Here is a 19,936-nt window from a genome sequence, read left to right as displayed (position 1 = left end):
CATTATTGTGAAGCATGGATAATGTGTGTGTGTGTGTGTGTGCTTTAGAATTTTCCAGTCATATCGCTACGATATCTGCAGTGTGGCAGTTTATAGTTATGTCTAGCACTGTGGCATCATGCCGCAGACATGTAGCATGATGTCCCACACAGTCACATTATCCTTACACCAGGCCAACCAGTCCTAACTTTAACCTCTTAATGCTGAGTGCCAAGGGAGGTAATTATTTGTACCGATTTGTATAATGTCTTTGAGTGCCAAGGGAGGTAATTATTTGTACCAATTTGTATAATGTCTTTGATATGATCCGGCCGAGGTTCTGCAGTGTGACAGTTTATAGTGCTGTCTTGCTTTATTGGTGTGGTCTCTCTCAGACTCCATCATAGAGAGGACCTCCTATTGCCGAAACTTGAAATGGATTTTATGTGTATATGTTTCCCCATAGTGTGTATCGTCTTTGTGAACATTTTTAAAGAAGAATTTTGTAAGAGGTTTCTAAATTTTGATTAGGGTTTGCACAACTTCCTATTCGATTGTTATAATAGCTCTTCAACCCTGGCTGATTTTGGAGCTTACTTATAGAGTGTGATCCTTGCCAGGGATCGATAGTGTCCAATATATAATATGTGTATATGATATAGTGTATTGTTTGTTATGCTTGTCTTTTTGTATGGACAGTCTAATAGTCAAATTCCATAAGTTGTCTTAAACTATAAGGCTATCTACAAAATACAATATTGCGGCTAAGGATGTTCGGGTTGGCATGTGATGGTGGCAGGGGATTATTAATCCACCCCCACCCCTCCGCTTCCATCATAGCGGTCAGTTCCTTCGTTCCTATGCCTATGACCCTATCTACTTTCAGTGTTGTATTTTTGTTTTGTGTGCGTGACGTGTTTGTTATACCTCATAGTATTAGTAAAGTGTAATTGTGATCCCGTGTTTGTGTTTTCGCAATGTTCTTATTTTCGTCCTATTCTTTGGGGAGCTCCGGTACTATCCGTGCTACCTCGCGTTAGCCACGTAGCTTTGGCATCGTACCATCATTTACTCCTTAAATAGATAGGACAATCTCTGCACATCTGTATTGTAGCGTTTTTGTTCCTAAATATGTTAGCTTATGTTATTTTTTCTGAAGTATTGGTTAATGTGTTATAAAATTCGTTAAAAAAAGAAAAAAAGGAACGAAAGAGTAGTTGTTGTTGTTGTTGTTGTTCTAGGGTTTAACGCCATTTTTCAGCACAAGATAGGCTATACATGGCGGCCAGTATTAATGGTGGAGGAAGAGCCCTGGAAAACCCAGGGAAGAACCACCGACCCACGATAAGCTACTGGCAGGCTTTCCCACATACCCACGCTAGCCGACCCTTGGACTCGAACCCACGCAGACAGAGGTGAGATGGCAGTGATCCGGAATGGTGAGCGCTTTAGATCACTTGGCCACTCAGGGCCCCCGAAAGAGCAGTAAGGTACATTTAATTCTTTTCTTGAGGATCTCTAATATCTTGTTTATTTATTTATCGCACAATTATGCCACTGTGGTGAGATAACGGAGATAAAGAAAAGAATAGAATAGAATAATTTAATTATTTCCCAGTTATTCAACCTTAAAACATATCTTGCCTATTTGTTTTCATAATTGTGTTAACATATGTGATTAAATCTGTATATGTTGTCTTATTAATAATATCGCTTGTGTATAATACATTTGTATCTACTACCCACCCACCCCATTTACTTCACGTATTCTGTTTATCAATCTATATCTTTCTTCAGCAGTTTTCGAGCATTTTAATATTAAATGGTGTTTGGAACCAGTATCCATCCAGCAAAATCGGCATGGTGGGATTATGTTCATAATGTGCCTTCTAAAAGCGATATATCCTGTCATCCATACATAATTTAAGTACAAATACATTTTTCTTTGTATAGATTTGTATTTAATTTTATCCCATTCTTTCCATATGGCTTCCCAGTTTAACTCTGGGTTAAGTAGTTCAGCTTTCAGAATTTCATTATATATGGTATTAATGAGAATATTATATATTTTACATTTATTCTTCCATATTTCCTCTTTGTCTATGTATCTGTATGTCAGATCTCTAATTCTCCAGCAACACAGTGGTGGTTCATTCATTTTAGTTTGGGAATTATTCTTAAAGATTGTTTCATTAAAACGGCATAAATACCCGTAAAAGTAAATATAAATCCCTTCCCATGGGTATAACAGAGTGTTATCGATTAGTTTAGTATTATTTAAAATAACTGATTTTTGCTTGGCGCTTAGGTTATGCACACCTAGGCCGCTTTTCTTTTTAGGTCTGTAGGTATATTTCTTATGCATTTAATGGACTCTTTTATTCCAGATATAGTGTCAAATCCTCCCTTTCGTTTTGTTTAACATTGCTTCAGCGAAGTGTATAGTATTTATGAAGTAATTTAGTTGACTGTACATACATATTTTAGCAACATGAATACGCTCTATTAGGTTCAATACAGTATTCGAAAAAGTTTCAATTTGTTCTTCTATCTTTCCCAGTACCATGCGGTAGTTTAGTTGGATAGCATTCTTCCCATATATTATTCCTAACGCTTTAACATGGTTCTTAATTAAATCGAGGTATACCGTGGTGGTTGCCCCTCCATTTTTCTATTAGTAGCATTTCGGTTTTGTTGTGACCCAGAGGCTTTCCCAAATTGCACAAAGTTCCATAGTATGTTGAGGAGAGCAGACATGTTTTGGGTGTGCTTTTAACCAAATGGCACGTACTGAGCAAACATAGATTAATTTCAAGGATAGTGTAGTGTGGTAAGAGATTATTATACTAATTACTTTACACCCATTTTCTTTATTTTCATTTATTCCCTTTTCATTTCTGCTTTTTTGTGTTCGTATCCCACTTGGAAAACGATGCTTTTATTGTATTTTTGTTGTATTTTTCATTTGTTGCATTATTGGCCTTCACTCCCTCAAGGGATTGTAGGCAAATGTTTTTGTGAGGGATTAGTGAATCCCTTGTCAATAAATTCTGCAGGGCGTCACGGCCTATTTATTTTAGTATTATAGATTTCTTAGATAGGGAATAAAGTAGTGGTGTGCGATCTTGAGTTTTGTGAGAACAGCTCAACTACTTAGAACGGAATCAGCTGAGACTGAAACAATGCCCGCTAGAGCAGTACTGAAAGGGTCGAAACTCAATCAATATTTCAATACTAGAGTGGAAAATAGAAAGTTAATAGTGTGCCACCCGGAAGGGTGTCAGGCACTTGACTTTGGCAATGCAGCTACTGTGCCAAAACAAGGAGAAATCCTAATGGTACTCCATACGATGGATCGTGATATAGGTAGAATAGATGGTTTACAAAATGGTGCTGGTGGTGGGGTACAATACGATCGTCATTTACCTCAAATATCAACCCCCTTACTTGACATGGCGACCATTGAAATCAAGGGTTTGACAGCGACGGTAAGACTGACAGAACCATTCGTGCGAGACATAGAGCCCAGGGCTATTGAAGTACACATTATGGGTCTCCCACTTGAGGTAACAACGGAAGAAGTAGTGCAGAAAGTAGAGACAGAGTTCCATGTAAACGTAATAACTCATAAAATAGCAACCATATGGGGATGCCTGGCCAAAGAAGATGCCAGAAAAATTCCGATGTACTTCTACGTACTTGTCTTCAGATTAAAAAGCTGGTACCGGGGCTCAGAGCAAGATAGAAAGTGCCCATGATGTTTTCAAATAGGCCATGGACCCAGAGAGTGTCCTTGTTCAATAACAGTGCTCGCATCACCAAATGCAGCCACGTACGCTAGCAAAGTTGCTACGCCGACTAACTTCCAAACTATGGATCCACAAGACCAGATAATAACCATGATAAAAATAAATCAGATCTGAAAAAGAAAATGAAAAGAACGGAAACAACGAAAAAAAGAACAATGAGGACGAAAATGACATAGAAATCTCCATACCGGCAAAGAAAAAGAAGAAAACAAAAAGAATGTGAACACATTTTGAGTCCAAATAAAACAGGAAAGTTTAAGACTCCGGCTAAAGCAGAGCCATTGACACTAATAAATAGGTTTGAGGGGCTAGGAGAGGAGGATATACAAGAGAAAAGAGAAAGTCTAACAAAGAATGGAGACAATGATCTGATAGGAATAAAACCGTTAGCATTAACTCCATGACCAAAAAGGATTTGGAAAAAAGGAAAGCTGACTTAGGATTGGAATCACCCCAAGAACAAGAGGGGGAGGGTGACAGTAACAACACAATGAATACAGCCCAATACAAAACGAGTCCATGATACTAAACACTAAACTCAAAAAGAAAAGAGCAGAAGAAGGAAAAGAGGAAAGCTAGTTAGAAAGCGAAATAGAACGCGAACAGGAAAATGAGGACGACGACGACGACGAAGACAAAAAATTTGAAACGGGAACAGAATGTAAAAAGGACATACAGGACACACAATACATGAAAATGGAAAACACAATAGACGAGACAAATAAGAGAGAAAGTATTATAACCGGGGAAGAAACCTCTCTTAACAGCATTTCGGGGGGGGGGGGGAGACAAGTGCCCCCATATAAAAATAAATTAAAATAAATTATAAACCCACTTTTGGGAAATATACACTGAGAACAGTAATATAGAACAATAATATAAAAGGAAATTTAACTATAACCATTACTGCGGCAACCAAGAGGAGATAAAAATGGAGGGAAAAACTTCCATGTTTTGTCAATGAATGTAAATGGGATCAATAAGAATAAACTCTCAAAGTTTGGAAATGAGTTGATTTATGACATATTGTTCATACAGGAGACACATACTGGTTTTACTAATGATTTAAAAGCCTTATGCGAGGACCAACTAAACGCGATTTCAATAACAAATGGTTACGAAGGGAAGGATATAAAAGGGGGAGTGGCTACTTTAATAAAACACGAGTGGGGGAGAAACTGGGAAAGGATAGATGAAGGTAAATATTTTAAAGGTATATTGCTACACATACTAACTGAAAACACACATTTTATAAACTTATACATGCCATCAAATAAATATCACAAACAAGAATTTTTGGGGAAAATTAACAAAATAATTATAAAAATACACTATGGAATATGTAATACTTACCTGGGGATTTTAACTGGGTGTGGGATAATATAGATAGGGCAGGGGAATTAACAACAAATGACATTAGGTTTAAACAGGAAATATAAAACTTCATGAAAAAACACAAATGTACAGATGTATATAGATATTAAAATATGCCAAGGCAAGTTTTTACATTTGAATATAAAACTAACAAGGGTAGTAGATAAATTTTTATACACTAATTATGATGAAAAAAATATATAGAGAAGCAGAGATTACAGATTTTAAAGTTTCAGACCATAAACCCATAAACTTATATATATATATATATATATATATATATATATATATATATATATATATATAAGATTAGAACTTTAAAAAAGCATCTCGGGTTAAGGGAGCTGGAAGCTTAATAACAAAATACTAGAAGATCCAGAATTTGTAAGGGAAATAAAAAAAGGAGATACAACCCTTTGGGGATAATGGAAATGGGGATATAATTAAGGAATGGGACCATTTGAAACAAAAATTAAAAAACATAGCAATTTCAATTTCACAAAAAAGAAGTAAAAAACTGAAAATGGAGAAGGAAGCAATTGAACTACAACGTAAGAAAAACAATTCAGCAGAATTAGACAGACAACTCAAATATAGATTAAATACAATTATATACGAGGGAAGGAGGGGTAAGGAAAAAGAGCAGGAAAGTTCACCCAAATATATACATAAAAAAGTGGAGGGTTAATACAAACGCGAGGGAATAAGGAGGGGGGGGGGACAAACAACTTTTGACAGCCGGAAAATAGATGGAAACAAGCGAACTATGGACAAAAATGAAATTTTACGCCACATTAAAGAATTTTATAGCCAACTATATACATCACAAAAAATTGTAGATGGTACAATAGAGGAATATCTACAAGAGATTAAATGCGAGATGATATCAACAGAACATAAAGACTTATGTGATGATTTCATCTCGCAAGAAGAAATTATGAAAAGCATCCAATCTTTCACTAAAGGGAAATCCCCAGGTGGAGATGGACTCACCACATACTTCTATATGAATTTATGTGGTGCGTTGTCGCCCATATTAGAATGGTTATACAACAATATTTTGCTTAGAAATGAAACAATGTCAGAAAGTATGAGGGAAGGGAATACGCTATTAATATACAAAGGGAAAGGGGATAGGGAAGATTTGAAAAATTGGAGGCCCATCTCCCTCCTAAACATGGATTACAAAATTTTAAGTAAGGTACTAGCAGATAGAATCAAGAGGGGAATGGGAAATATTATAAATAATAACCAGACATGTGCAGCGAAAGGAAGGGGCATACAAAGCAATATATTGAGCATTCAAACAATTATTGAATACATACATGAAAGTGGACAAAAAGGTGCCATGGTACTTTTTGATCAAGAAAAGGTTTTGACATAACTATATACAAAAAGTGCTAGAGAAATTTGGTTTTGGAAACAATTTCCAGAAATGGACTAAAATCCTCTATAATAAAATAACCTCAGGAGTACAGGTAAATGGAGCAAAGACAGGTAAATTTGACACCAAAAGATCGGTGAGGCAAGGTTGCCCACTATCTATGCTATTATACGTACTAGCAATTGAAATTCTAAGTATAAGCATAAAAATTATAGGTATAAAAGCTCCAAACATAAAAGATGAGGTACAAATGCTGCAACATGCTGACGACTGCACCAGCTTGATAAGGGATCCCAATTTCTTTAAACATCTGATCAAGGAATTCGAAAAATTTGGAAAAGCGTCAGGATTCCAAATCAACCATGACAAAACTGAAATATTAAAATAGGGAACTGGCAGGGAAATCACTCCGGATCCCACCCCCACCCCACCCCCCACACACATCTAATCAGAAAGAATGTCACAGCATTAGGTATCTATTTTGGAGTAGGCGATGAGAAGGAAATCTGTAAAAAAAATGAAAGAGGTAATTGAAGAACAAAACCGTGAAGACCTGGGCACTAATGCCGTTATGCCTCATGGAACGAGCCCAAGTGGCCAAAACGTATATGTATGCGAATATTAATTATATTTTAAAATCTACAGATATTATTAATGCTACACTAAATACAACTGATAATAAAATAATATACTGTAGTTGGGATTTTACGACGCATTACATTAATAAAGCCAGGGAAGGGGGTGTGGTGTGGCTAGCATTACCTAGTTCCATACTTCTAAAATGTTCTAATATATTAAAAAGATTTTAAAAAATACAACCAGAACCCGATTCACCGTACGAAGGAATTTATATATATCGGTATGGGTTTACAATAAGAAATATATTAGACATATATGAAAATAACAAACTCACTAAGAAACTAGAAGTACCCAGAAAATTCAGGAATATTAAGGAACAATTGCTAAAATACAGAGATAAAAAAGATTTATGGAATCTAGATGATAAATTAACATATAAATGGGTAAGGGATGATATTACAAAGAAACTAAAAAGTAAAGTGGAAAAAGAAAATATACGTGTAAATTGGAACAGAGCACAAGGCACTGGGTCAAACTAAGCTCCCTAAACATTCAAAGCCTTTACTTCAAATACATGCATGATGCATGATTGACAGGAGAGGTTGCAGTGCGACGGCATATGGTCAGAGTACCGCCTAAATGTCCACTGGGTAAAAACGGCCCCTTCAGCAAAGTACATACAATAACACAGCGTCATAAATCTAAAGATAATAGAATAAGGACTATAGCAGAAGTATGCAAAAATGAAATATATAGGAAAGAGAACATAATATATTTAGATGGTAATTTTAATTTTTTTTAAAAAAAAAACACTGTACGCGATTTCGGGATATATAATTACAACAATGAGGGCATGTGTCCAAATAATAGTTATAGGCAAATAGCATGAGGGTACAGTGAAAGCAAGGGGGAGGGAGGAGGCAATTAGACTACCCTTAGGGGTAGTTACCCAAAAGGGACATAGCATCCCCCCCCAGGCTAGTTAATTATTTATTTATTTTTACCACTAAATAGGAACTTTAATACAACTACTGTTTAAGATATATAAATTTATTATGTTATGAAATAAAAGTTTCATAATTACACTAGATAAATAAGTTTGTAATCTATGTATGTATGTCTAAACAGAGGGTCAGGGACCACCTATGGGGAAAATTACGAGACAAGGACGCCATGGGGCTATGTCACACGCCGCCACGCGAAGTGAACAGGCCCATGGAAGATTCTAAGAAAACAACCCCATGGGTGAATTCAATACACACAAAACAAAGAAACAAAGAGTCTCTCTCTCTCTCTCTACAATACTAAATTCAGTTCAGCTTCCGGACTGTACATCATATCCCCTTAGTTGCAATCTAAAAGAATTTCAGAAAGATTTTTGGCAATTAAATAATAAATAAATAAAGGCAGCCAAATTCGAGATGGGTGAAGTATAATACATAAAGGAAGTATGGAGTTCACTCGAACACAGCTGAACCTATCTAATAAATATACGAGATTTGTTTCCCCTGTAAAACCATTATCACACCGTTACTTCGCCAAAATTCAAAAACAACAAAAAATACTTTATCACATTAAATAGAAATCAAATCGGATCCACTAATAAGGATCACATGACAACTGGGAAAGAATTTTAAATAGAAGGCTATCCCCCCCATGAAGACATATATAGCATTCACAACAGCATATAACACAGACATAACTAGCACACATGGAATATAGGAGACCTCTAGCCAAGGTCCAAAACAAATTAGGAAAGGAATTCCTAGCAAGGTGATTAAAACCTAATCCGATGAACAATCCTATAGATAACATTAGGGACTCTAAATACCCCGTCAAAAAGTCAACGAAAATTTTTAAACGAAATTTTGTTTATAAACTTACAAACAAACAACACATTAAGGGGACACAAAAGCACATACAAACACTTTTTACTTTGGCAAGGTGGGGGGGTGGGGTGGGGGTGGGGGGATCTGTCTGGTGCCCCCAAAAATAAACAAAAGAATTCATCTTGCAGATGTTTGAATGATGAACCATCTCTCATGAAGTTTGAACAGTCATCAGCGGGAAGAAGAGTTTTAAATTCACCTTTTAAATTTGACAGTTTGATTCACTGGATATTAGTGTTCGTTTTATATTAATATTTCGTTCTTCTATAGCAATAACATACAATATCATGGACAGGGGACAACCTTGTCTAACTGATCTTTTAATGTTGATTTCATCAGAATGTGTTCCATTTATATCTATTTTTGAATTAATATTTTTATACATTTCTTTTATCCAATTTATAATATTTTTACCAAATCCACACGATTCTAGCGCTATAGTAATGAAGTCAAGCTCTATCCGATCAAAAGCTTTCTCTTGATCGAAAAGAAGCATGACTCCTTTTTCGTCTCTACTTACTATATATTCAATTACAGCCCCTATGAATAGTGTATTATTTAGTATATTGCGACCTTTCCCCACCGCTGCTTTGATTAATGTCTATAATAGTTTCAATGCAGTTTTTCACTATATTAGTAATTATCTTGCTTAGTATCTTGTAATTCGTATTTAGTAATGTAATTGGTCTCCAACTCTTTATATCACTTCTGTCACCCTTCCTCTTGTATATTAGTGTAATATCCCTTCCCGCGTTGTCTTTGGCATTTCCCCATAAAGTTATATATTGTTAAATATGAGTTCTAGTGCATTTATGAATTCTTTTTGAAATTTAATATAAAAATCGGCAGTAATACCATCCGATCCAAGGGATTTCCCCCTTTTTAGAATATTTATAGATTGGTAGATTTCATCCGCAGTAATAAATTTATCAACCAGTTCTTTATCATAATCTGACAGTTTCTTATACTTTGTATTTTTAATGTAGTTATTAATTGTTGTTGTGGGGTTTAACGCCATTCTTCAGCACACGATAGGCAATACATGGCGGCCAGTATTAATGGTGGAGGAAGAACCCTGGAAAACCCCGGAAAGAACCACCGACCCACGAGAAGCTACTGGCAAGCTTTCTCACATGCCAACATTGGCCGAATCCAAGACTCGAACCCAAGCAGACAGAGGTGTGACGGCAGTGATCCGTAACGGAGAGTGCTTTAGACCACTCGGCCACTCGGGGCCCCGTAGGTATTAATTGTAGTTCTATATTTTGTGATGCGTATTACAGCATAGTACGCCTGTTATTTTGTAGTATTTCTTTCTTTCCCATATATAAAATATTGTTAATTTTTATTGCTTCAATTTACTTTTCCTTTCCTTTTTAAATTTCAATCCTCTGTACGGCTCTTTCCCCTTATTGTAAACTCCGCTAAATTTCCCAGCTCTAATTTGTATTCCATGGGTGGTATTATTTTCTTATTCCTCCCACTGCTTTTTAGTGTCTTTATCTTGTTCTGTTTTAGGTTCAGTTTTCCCCTGTATTTCACTATGTTTTTCCTTAACCCATTGTCTATGTATCTTTTGTTTTTCCCTGTAATATTTTGCGATGTTTTTAATTTCTTTTCTCATTTCTTCCTCAGCCATTCATAATATCACTATAGTCCCGTGAGCTAAATTCAGTCAAGCGAAGACGATCAGTGCTCACATAATCATCATTGAGCAGGTGAGCATTATTCATCTTCCATGATCCTTGTCCCGATATAATCGTGTTAGTGGTGGTTATATGTATACATACTGGCTTATGATCTGAAATTTGGTCCGAAAAGATAGAGCAATTCTTTACCGTATGTGTGTGTCCCGTTGAGATGTAATAAGTGTCTAGTCTAATTTCTTTAGTTCCATATTTAAAATTATATTTTCTTAAATTACCATTTATGTATCTATATGCATCAGTGAGATTGTTCGTTTTTAGAAAGGTTTTTTATTAGTTTATGAACTTGTTTGTCCAAGTCTAATAATCCTCCACATTTATCCATATATGTTTCTATCCAGTTAAAATCACATCCTATAATGCATTGTTCAAGACATAATGATATCATAATTAGTGAGTTTCATAACATAATTTGACTTCTTTGCACTGATTCCCCCGAAAGGTACATATACATTAATACAATTCCATTTATTCACCCTTATATGTATTACTCTACCTTGTAGTTCAATTGGTGATTTAATGAGTTCAAAGTTTAGTCCCTTGTCGATATTTCGAACAATTGTAGCCATCCCAGATATAGTATCTGTCGGGTGGTTACTATTGAAGACTAAGGCGTCTAGTTCCTCTTCTAGTTTCGTCACTACTTGCTCTGACATACTGTAAGTCTCTTGAATTCGGATGATATCAATTTTTTTAATTATTCATTATTTTTTCAATTTTATTAGTAATATCATTAACGTTCATATTCAGGATATTTAGGTTTAATCCCTCCATCTTGGCTATGACGATGATTATATACGGCTAAATTATGCATTTTTTAAATTATATATATATATATGTCTGTGCTATAACAAAATATGTTATAGATTTCTTAGATCTGATGTCTTGCACTAGGGCAACACGCCGCAGACATGTAGCAACATTTCCCACCCATACATATTATAATGACACCAGGACGACCAGTCCTAACAGTTACCTCTTAAATTAATGCTGAGCGCCAACACAAACTAATATCATCTAACAAGCCCTACTTCGATGACGACACAGTTGCGAGAAAGATCATTGTGTCTGGCAGAAGCAAAGGAGGAAAACCGATATTATGCTACCTTGAAACTTTTTCCATAACAAGACAAAATGAGGAAGCAAAGCCATTAAACACCCTTCGTACATACGAACGCGAACCTATGCATCTCCAAGACGTGTATACCTACTTACATAACATTTAATTTTCCAATAATTTTATTATTATTATTATTATCATTATTATTATTGTTATTATTTTTATTATTATTGTTATTATTATTGTTATTGTTATTATGTTATTGTTATTATTTGTATTGGTGTTATTGTTAATGTTATCAATATAATTCTTGCCGTTTTCATCTTCTCATTATAATTTATGAATTTGTTGATGCTGTTGTTATGTTAACTTTACTTAATGCCTTAGTAGTCGGACTGGTTGTTAAAAATTGTCATTTTAGTTGTGGCAATATTGAAAGGATTCTTTTCAAAACTTGTGTTGTGGCTCTCAAAAGAGCCTTGGTTGCCATGGTAGTAACTGTCATCACACATGTCTCTTCCGTTCATCATTCACCCAATTCATGGTTTGGATGTTCTTGGAGGCTGTCACTGGGGGAGGTAGATTCTACGAACTGGGGGTAAAGCTCACGATGCAACTCGACGATGCGTTGAGCTTTTTCCTGTGCATAGTCGAAATACACGTTCTTGACGTCGATCATGATGGTCAGCCTTAGTCGTAAATTATATTGAAATATTTGAAGCTGTTCTCTTCGTGCCCGCATGTATCGGACACTCAGATCCTTGATACGACCTTCAAGGAGATTTATCTGTTCCTGGGCGCGTCGGAAACGTCTTATGCACTCTCTCAGCTCTTCTTTTTTCAAGGAAAGGTCCGTCGAAACGTCATCCATCTTCTGTTATCTTAGTTTCTTAATACGCAAATGTACGAGTTTTGTTGAATGATTCAATGTCTCGTCCTTGAGTCTTTATATACGGTCTCTGTGACGTAATCTGAGAGATCTCAGATTAGTGTCATACGATTCAATCAAAATAGTTTTATCCCCAGATGACTCGCATGGTTGATTCAGACTTACTCTAATTACTATTTCCTGAGGAAATCCTGACCTCTCAGAAATCGACAGGTGACAATATGTATGCCCCATTCTTTTGTTACAAAACAGGTGTGAACGCGACGTATATTGATAAATAGTTAATGGGTTAGCCTGATTGACCAGTTGGTAAGGCAGGGTAAAGGAAAATAAGACCTGATGTATACATTGATAATTACTTTGCAAGTTCTTTGCATGATTTGCATTCCGAAGATAACAGCAAGATTTAATTTAAATGATAATCGTCTTAACTCTATTATTATGGATTTCCGTCTTAAGTTGTACCATAGATTGTTCTTAAAAGTATTGTTCATATATCAGCAAAGCCTTTACCTTGCATAAAACCCTAAATTTATTTGTAATAACGAACGCGATATTATCGATGAAAATACAAAAACAATGAACTGACACCCAAAACAAAGTTACTTCGCATCTTTCCTTCTTTTCAGTAAAGATAATCCTTCGAAGAAAGGATTAACCTTTAATAAGGAAGCTCGGTTCTGTATGTACATTTATGAATCAGAGAAAATTCAAAAATAAAGCAAGCACCATAAGCAACTTATTATGATACATGCAACACTACTACTACTACAACTACTGGATGAACGAAACCAGACTCAAAAGCAATATGAACAGTTTTGACACCATAATGTTGTCAATTATGTTGTTGTTGTTGTTGTGGGGCTTAACTCCATTTTTCAGCACAAGATAGGCTATACATGGCGGCCAGTATTAATGGTGGAGGAAAAACCCGGGAAAACCCCAGAAAGAACAACCGACCCACGAGAAGCTACTGGCAAGCTCGAACCGCCGCAGACAGAGGTTAGATGGCAGTGATCCGTAACGAAAAGCGCGTTAGACCACTCGGCCACTCGGGGCCTCGTCAATTATGTAACAATAACACTGATAATAATAGTTGTAATAAACTCTTAAGTTATGTTATTAAAATAATAATGAGATAAATTTAATTTGATATATTTATAATAGTCACTTTGGATGAAACAATATTTTATTTACTACAATTGTCATTATAAAATATAGTCAATATGTGCAAGAGTTGTGGAGAATTTAACAACAGGCATCAGCTTATTTCGAGCTCACTCATTTTGACAATATATACTCGTTTAATATAGCTGTTGTGAAAAAGGAAGACATAAAGCTGGCAAAATATATTGACACATGCTAATGAGATATTAAAGTAACAATTTGTAAATACATCATTATAGTAATATCAGAGAGTGGCTAATTTTATTGTATACTTACATATTAGCATCACTGGGGGAAAGCAATGAAGAAATGACAAAAAGAAAGATTTTTAAGAACCATATAAGTATAAAATGGGTGAAGGTATATTGAGGACCTCAGCAATCATCATTCAAATCTTTTAGGTTTATTTATGTTCTTATGGACCGCCATACAGACTGGGTAGGTGTGCATTAGGATGGAAATGATAAATAATTAGTAAGTTACGAGATAAATGATGAATACAACTTTTTTTTAAATATTCTCTTGGTGTCATTCAATATTTTCTAACATTTTCCTTTTTTTTTAAAATCATTTTAGTCAAATGTTAAAATATGATACTAATAAAAATCTTAGCTACATACGAGAAAGTTGTTGACACGCCATTTTCTTTGTTGCACAATTGTCAATGCATCTATTTACACATCTCCACACACAAACACACACACACACACACCCCTTTATGTTATCTGTAGATTTCTTAAAATCTTGGTACGTGTTTACGTGCATACTATGTGTAAATTTTGTTCACGACATTAAAGTGTGGTGATCATCTATGATCAACATAATTAAGATAGTTGATAGTTTAATTTTGTACACGGGTATATCGTTTTATTTTAAAATATTAAAATGGTATATTGCCTGGGATAAACAAATTTTTGCTGATATATGTGTTTATAATAATAATAATAATAATAATAATAATAATAATTTTTTTTAAAAATCGTTGACAACTAAGAGGTACTTTCTTACTGGCTGTTGGGGTCAAGTAGGTTCTTAAAAGAATTAATTTTTTTCCCATTGTATGGGTTTGTTCAGGTGGGTTCCTTCATGATGTTGGATATTCGCAAAGTGTCACGTAGCGAGTAGCAGACAAATGTTCAGACAAATGAGTTTTCACACCTTTTGTGACACATAAATACTTGGAGCTGAACAATTTCATTAATTTTTTGTTATGTTCTTGTTTTGAAATCAGTCTTTGGACGTATTTAATGTTGTGCTTAGATATTATTTGAAAGTGACTTGTTTTTAGATTATTCATTGGAAGAATAGAGTATTCATTGAACTAAGATATTATTCTGGGCCTTTTTTTAAATTTTTCACATGAAATCTGGAGAATATCATTTTGATACATTATAACTGTTGGCTGACCAGTACTTTCGAGGACATAAGGTTCATTCAGAACCTTCCATTATTTTGGACTTGAATTAAATGTTTTAAGGATTTTTTTGAATTAAACTAATAATATTAAAAGTTCTTCCTAAATTTTCAGTTTATAACGTTGGTAATTATATTATTTATTCCGTATTTAGTAACAAAACAAAAAGAAAACTTGTTTGCTTTGCTTTCATGCTTTCCGTTTCTTAGTTTTGGACAATATAGACGCAACAACAGCAAACAGCAACACACACATATGTTCACGTTACTTTAGATGTTTCCGATGATTGTATAAAATGAACTAAATAAATAAGCGATATATACTATGACAAATATCTCCGTTATTATTTTATTTATTAATCGATTCCCACGTCTGTAGGATGTAAAGGTGCTTTGGCCAATCGTATACTATTTATATACCTTCCAGCCCCCACGTGTAGAACGACGTTGTTCTACAATTCATTTATATCTTTTACGATTCAAATATGGAACTTGTTACCGGCTAAAGTGAGAAACAATCCTTCAATACATAAATTTAATGCCTACTGGAATCACAATGAAGAAACCACTCCATAATATTACTACGCTAGTGACATAGTGTCTATACTATGCTAGGGACATATTGTCAGAACTTAAACGAAATCGTGTATCTAATAAGTTTTACTTATGAGTAAAATTCGAAATGCAAAACACTTTTTTTTCTATACTGTTCAAAATATTCAAATTTTAGAGATCAAATCCTATACCCGCTCTCTTTCGTTCTTACGACTGAACATTGTTATTTCGTGCTACGAATAAACGACAACAGCAACTGCACCAAAAATATGATTTAAAATTTTAACATGATTTACAATAACACAAACGAAAGGAACAAAAATATAAATGGTTACAACTGTATCTTGCTCCTCGAAACAAAATCTATTAATATAAGGATGCATATTCTTTGCATGTATTTTTCAAAATAAGTGTTGTATTAGTTGTAGTTTGAACCCTGTTTATTTGAGAAACTTCATCAATTACCTTTACGACATATGTTTGGGGGAATCAATAGAAAGCATAAGCTTATTAGCACTGTCTGTCAAACTTTAACAAGAAAACAAAATTTAACATCAAGGATCTCGGTGCCGACAGCAACGGGTTTAGAGAAAATATGCCTACACTTACCTACAAAGCATACCAATACTGATGAACTAATTAATTGCGACTCAAATGGTTGTGAGTTCAGTCAATAGATGAAACATATTAGTCGTCGTAATATAATTTTGCACAGCTAACAATGTATGTGTTGTTTTCTACATTTAACGCAGGGTTGCCAAATAATGATGATTCAATGTGCGTGTATTATCATTACATAATCGCTAAATACAAATCAAATCAAGAGAATCATATTCACTAAAATAATTTTGAACAATTAAATCGTATTATTTCAAAATAGCTCAAACAGTCATGTTCTAACCTTTTCAAGCTGTTGAACAAACCCCAAATTAAGGGGTGCATGCTGGCTCTACAGGACACGTGAATTCATACTTTCCCGTCAGTAATCGGCCTTCCGTCATTAATTATCATCATCATTATTATTATTATTATTATTATTATTAGTAGTAGTAGTAGTAGTAGTAGTAGTAGTAGTAACAGTAGTAGTACTGTTATTATTATTATTGTAGTTGTTGTTATTACAATAATGTCGTCTTGGTAGATGTTGCTGCATGAATTGTTTATATTGTTTTTGAGTCTACTTTCGTTAATCCGTAAGTTGTAGTAGTAGTAGTGGTAGTGGTAGCGATAATACTGGTCGTAGCAGCAGCAATTGTTGCTCATGTTTATATTGCTTGCTTTAGTTATGCTTGTGCTCTGCTTAATAAAGACAGATGCGCTAGCAAGCCTCATTATTCAAGGTTAATCCTTTCTTCCAAGGATTATCTAGCTGAGAAAAGAGGAAATTGTTTTTGTTTATTTTGTCCTAGAAAATATCGTGGTCAAAATTGCAAAAATAAATCTCAGCGTTTCGTGTGAGGTAAAGAGTTAGCTGATATATGAACAATAATTTTAAGAACAATATAATCCCTCACCATCGCGAGCTACGAATTAAAACGGAAATCAACAATAACACAGGTAGCGCGATTATGATTAAAAGTGTATCTTACTATTATCGTCTGAATGCAAAGATAAAAAAACCGCAGATGTTAATTCTAGGGGTATAAATAAGACGTTAGGTCTTTTGTACACATCTTCTCAACCGTTAAATCAGACTACCCCATAAGCTAATTATCATTGTAAGTCACTTTGACACCTGTTTTGTAACAAAAGAATGGGACTTAATTGTTGTCACCTGTCAGTCTTTGAGCGGTCTCGCGTTCCTTACGAAGTACTAATTAGAGTAGGACACAGTCAGTTATGTGAGCTATATTGGGATAAACCCCTTTTGATGGAATCATATGACACTAATATGAGACTTCTCAGATTTCGTCTCCGACACTGTATATAAAATACTCAAAGGGGAAACATTGTATCATTTAACAGCATTCCAACGCCAAAGACTTTCGATTATAAACATATACCGTGTGAGGAGCTGAAGGAAAAGGGCCCACCATGACGTCACAGATTCCGGCCAAGATTATGCTGAAAAGCACAACCAAAATGTACCTTAGTGATCGATTTACACAATATCAGAAGATCAATCCCCAACCAGCAACGGTTCCTGACATAAGGGCAAAGATAGCATCAGCTCAGCAGGCATCAGCAGCAAATCGGCTACTTGCCGATCAGATGGCACACAGACCATCGGTACAGGCAGCTCTGGGTAACCTGAATAAGATGTCTGTGAAGCAGCGGCTAGGTCCCAGTAATGTAAAAGCCCGTCTGAACCTTAATATTGTGAGAGGTGGTGGTAGTCAGTGGGGTGGTCTTGGAAGTGGCAGTGGTCAGAGAAGTGGTTTGGGAAGAGGTGTTCAGTTTCGACGAGGTAGGGGTAGACAAAGTGATTTAAGAGGTAGCCCCAGTGCAGGATGCGCAAGAGGAGGAATATTTGAGACTCTAGGTGGAGACTTCCGTGGCAAAAGAGGACTAAGATGGGGAGGAGTAGGAAGAAGTGGGCGAGGTAAATTTGGTGAAGAGCGCCGAGGTAGAGGAGCAAACCGAGGAAGAGGTAGTGGGCGAGGGCGGTTTCAAACAGGTGGCAGAGGTGGGCTACATGTGCTAGGTCGTGGGAGAGGAGAAAATGTGCCAGTTTCCAAAGAACAGCTTGACAATCAGTTGGAAGAATACATGTCAGCACAAAGGTCAACAAAGGTCAACCTGAACCAGGAAATGGATACATATACGGCTAAGGAAACCGAAAGCTAAATGGGAAAATTGTTTTTCCTGTTTTACAGTTGATGTGAGGAATATTACAGAGGAAACAGGTTCTGTCCCTTGTATAAAAAAATAAGATGGGGCATTTCTGGAAGAACTCCACCTAGCAATAAGACGATGCTTTTTAAACCGGGAATCTGCGATGCCAACAATGACACTATTACAAAGTTTTCACATCTACATGTGCTTATGTGTTTAATTACTTTAGCATTAAAACAATTCATGTTCACCATGTAGGTCAAGTACCTAATATCCTATTTAGTTTGCATTTGTTTTTTTTAGACAAATGTTGAAGGACAAATCATGTTCACTTCTAGTTTTATACTAAATTTTTTGCGTTGGTGTCAAGCTTGATTGTCACAGAAATATTAATATGCATTGACAATTTTGACAGAAGGAAAACAATGATCACTCTGTTCAAGTGATGTATGTTTGGAGATCCCATTATAAATGACATTATTAAACCTTCCTCTGAATACCTGCATCTTTGCATGACTAAAAGCACCATAGGAAACGAAACTGAATCGCATCGGTTTTGATTCAATCCAGAATCCTGAACATTTTTCGTTGAAATGGATGAAGCCATTGTGACTATTAATGGAGAAAGTATGGATAATTAACATTGTTTGGAATTATAAATTGAAATCGTCACAAAATTGCTGATATTAAGACGTTCTTATTCCCCGCCAGAGAAATGTATACGGCTGGTTATCTTATCACTTATTTCATGCGACATTTGTCCAGAAGGACATCTGTGTGAGCTAAATGCATTATGTTATTGTGTGTGTGTGTGTCTGCATAGTTTTCGTAGGTAGACAGCACATATATCAAATCACAATTTCAATGTGTTGTCAATTGGTTTATTTATTTATAGAATTAAAAGAAAGTAACTTTCATTTTGATCTTCCCTTTTATATTTCACGATTTTGGAAAAAGAGATGAAATCATTCATCATTTTGAGATACGTCTATTGTGTCTTCCGCCCCCCTCCCCAACAAAAATACAAGGAAACAAACGGTTATTCCTTGTGTAGCTGGTGTTTGTGTGTGCTAGTTGTATTTCCCATGTCTCTTCTGTTACAGGTCTCGTCTTACAAGAGTCTTGATTTTCCATCTATATGGACCCTTTTATCGACTTAGCTTGTTTATTTTCCTAATGTAAAAGGTGAAGAGGAAATCACATACATACATACATGCATGCTTGCATGCATGCATGCATGCATGCATACATACATACATACATACATGCATGCATGCATGCATACATACATACATACATACATACATACATACATACATACATACATACATACATACATACATACATACATACATAC

At 35.3% G+C, this 19,936-nt stretch overlaps 1 protein-coding gene across 1 annotated transcript; it reads left to right on the top strand.

Moving 5' to 3' along the window:
* The first annotated feature begins 17,818 nt into the window (after nt 1-17,818).
* On the top strand, nt 17,819-18,591 carry LOC149770730 (uncharacterized). Its single transcript, XM_089949189.1, has one exon. The coding sequence runs from the start codon at nt 17,839-17,841 to the stop codon at nt 18,589-18,591; it is 753 nt and encodes a 250-aa protein (XP_089805315.1). The 5' UTR covers nt 17,819-17,838.
* The last annotated feature ends 1,345 nt before the right edge of the window (nt 18,592-19,936 follow it).

This window comes from Sinohyriopsis cumingii, unplaced genomic scaffold, assembly GCF_028554795.1.
Source record: "Sinohyriopsis cumingii isolate HCF-2022 unplaced genomic scaffold, ASM2855479v2 utg002441l, whole genome shotgun sequence".
Lineage (NCBI taxonomy): Eukaryota > Metazoa > Mollusca > Bivalvia > Unionida > Unionidae > Sinohyriopsis > Sinohyriopsis cumingii.
The sequence above is the reverse complement of the archived record's forward strand: the minus strand, read 5'-3'. Positions and strand labels throughout refer to the sequence as shown.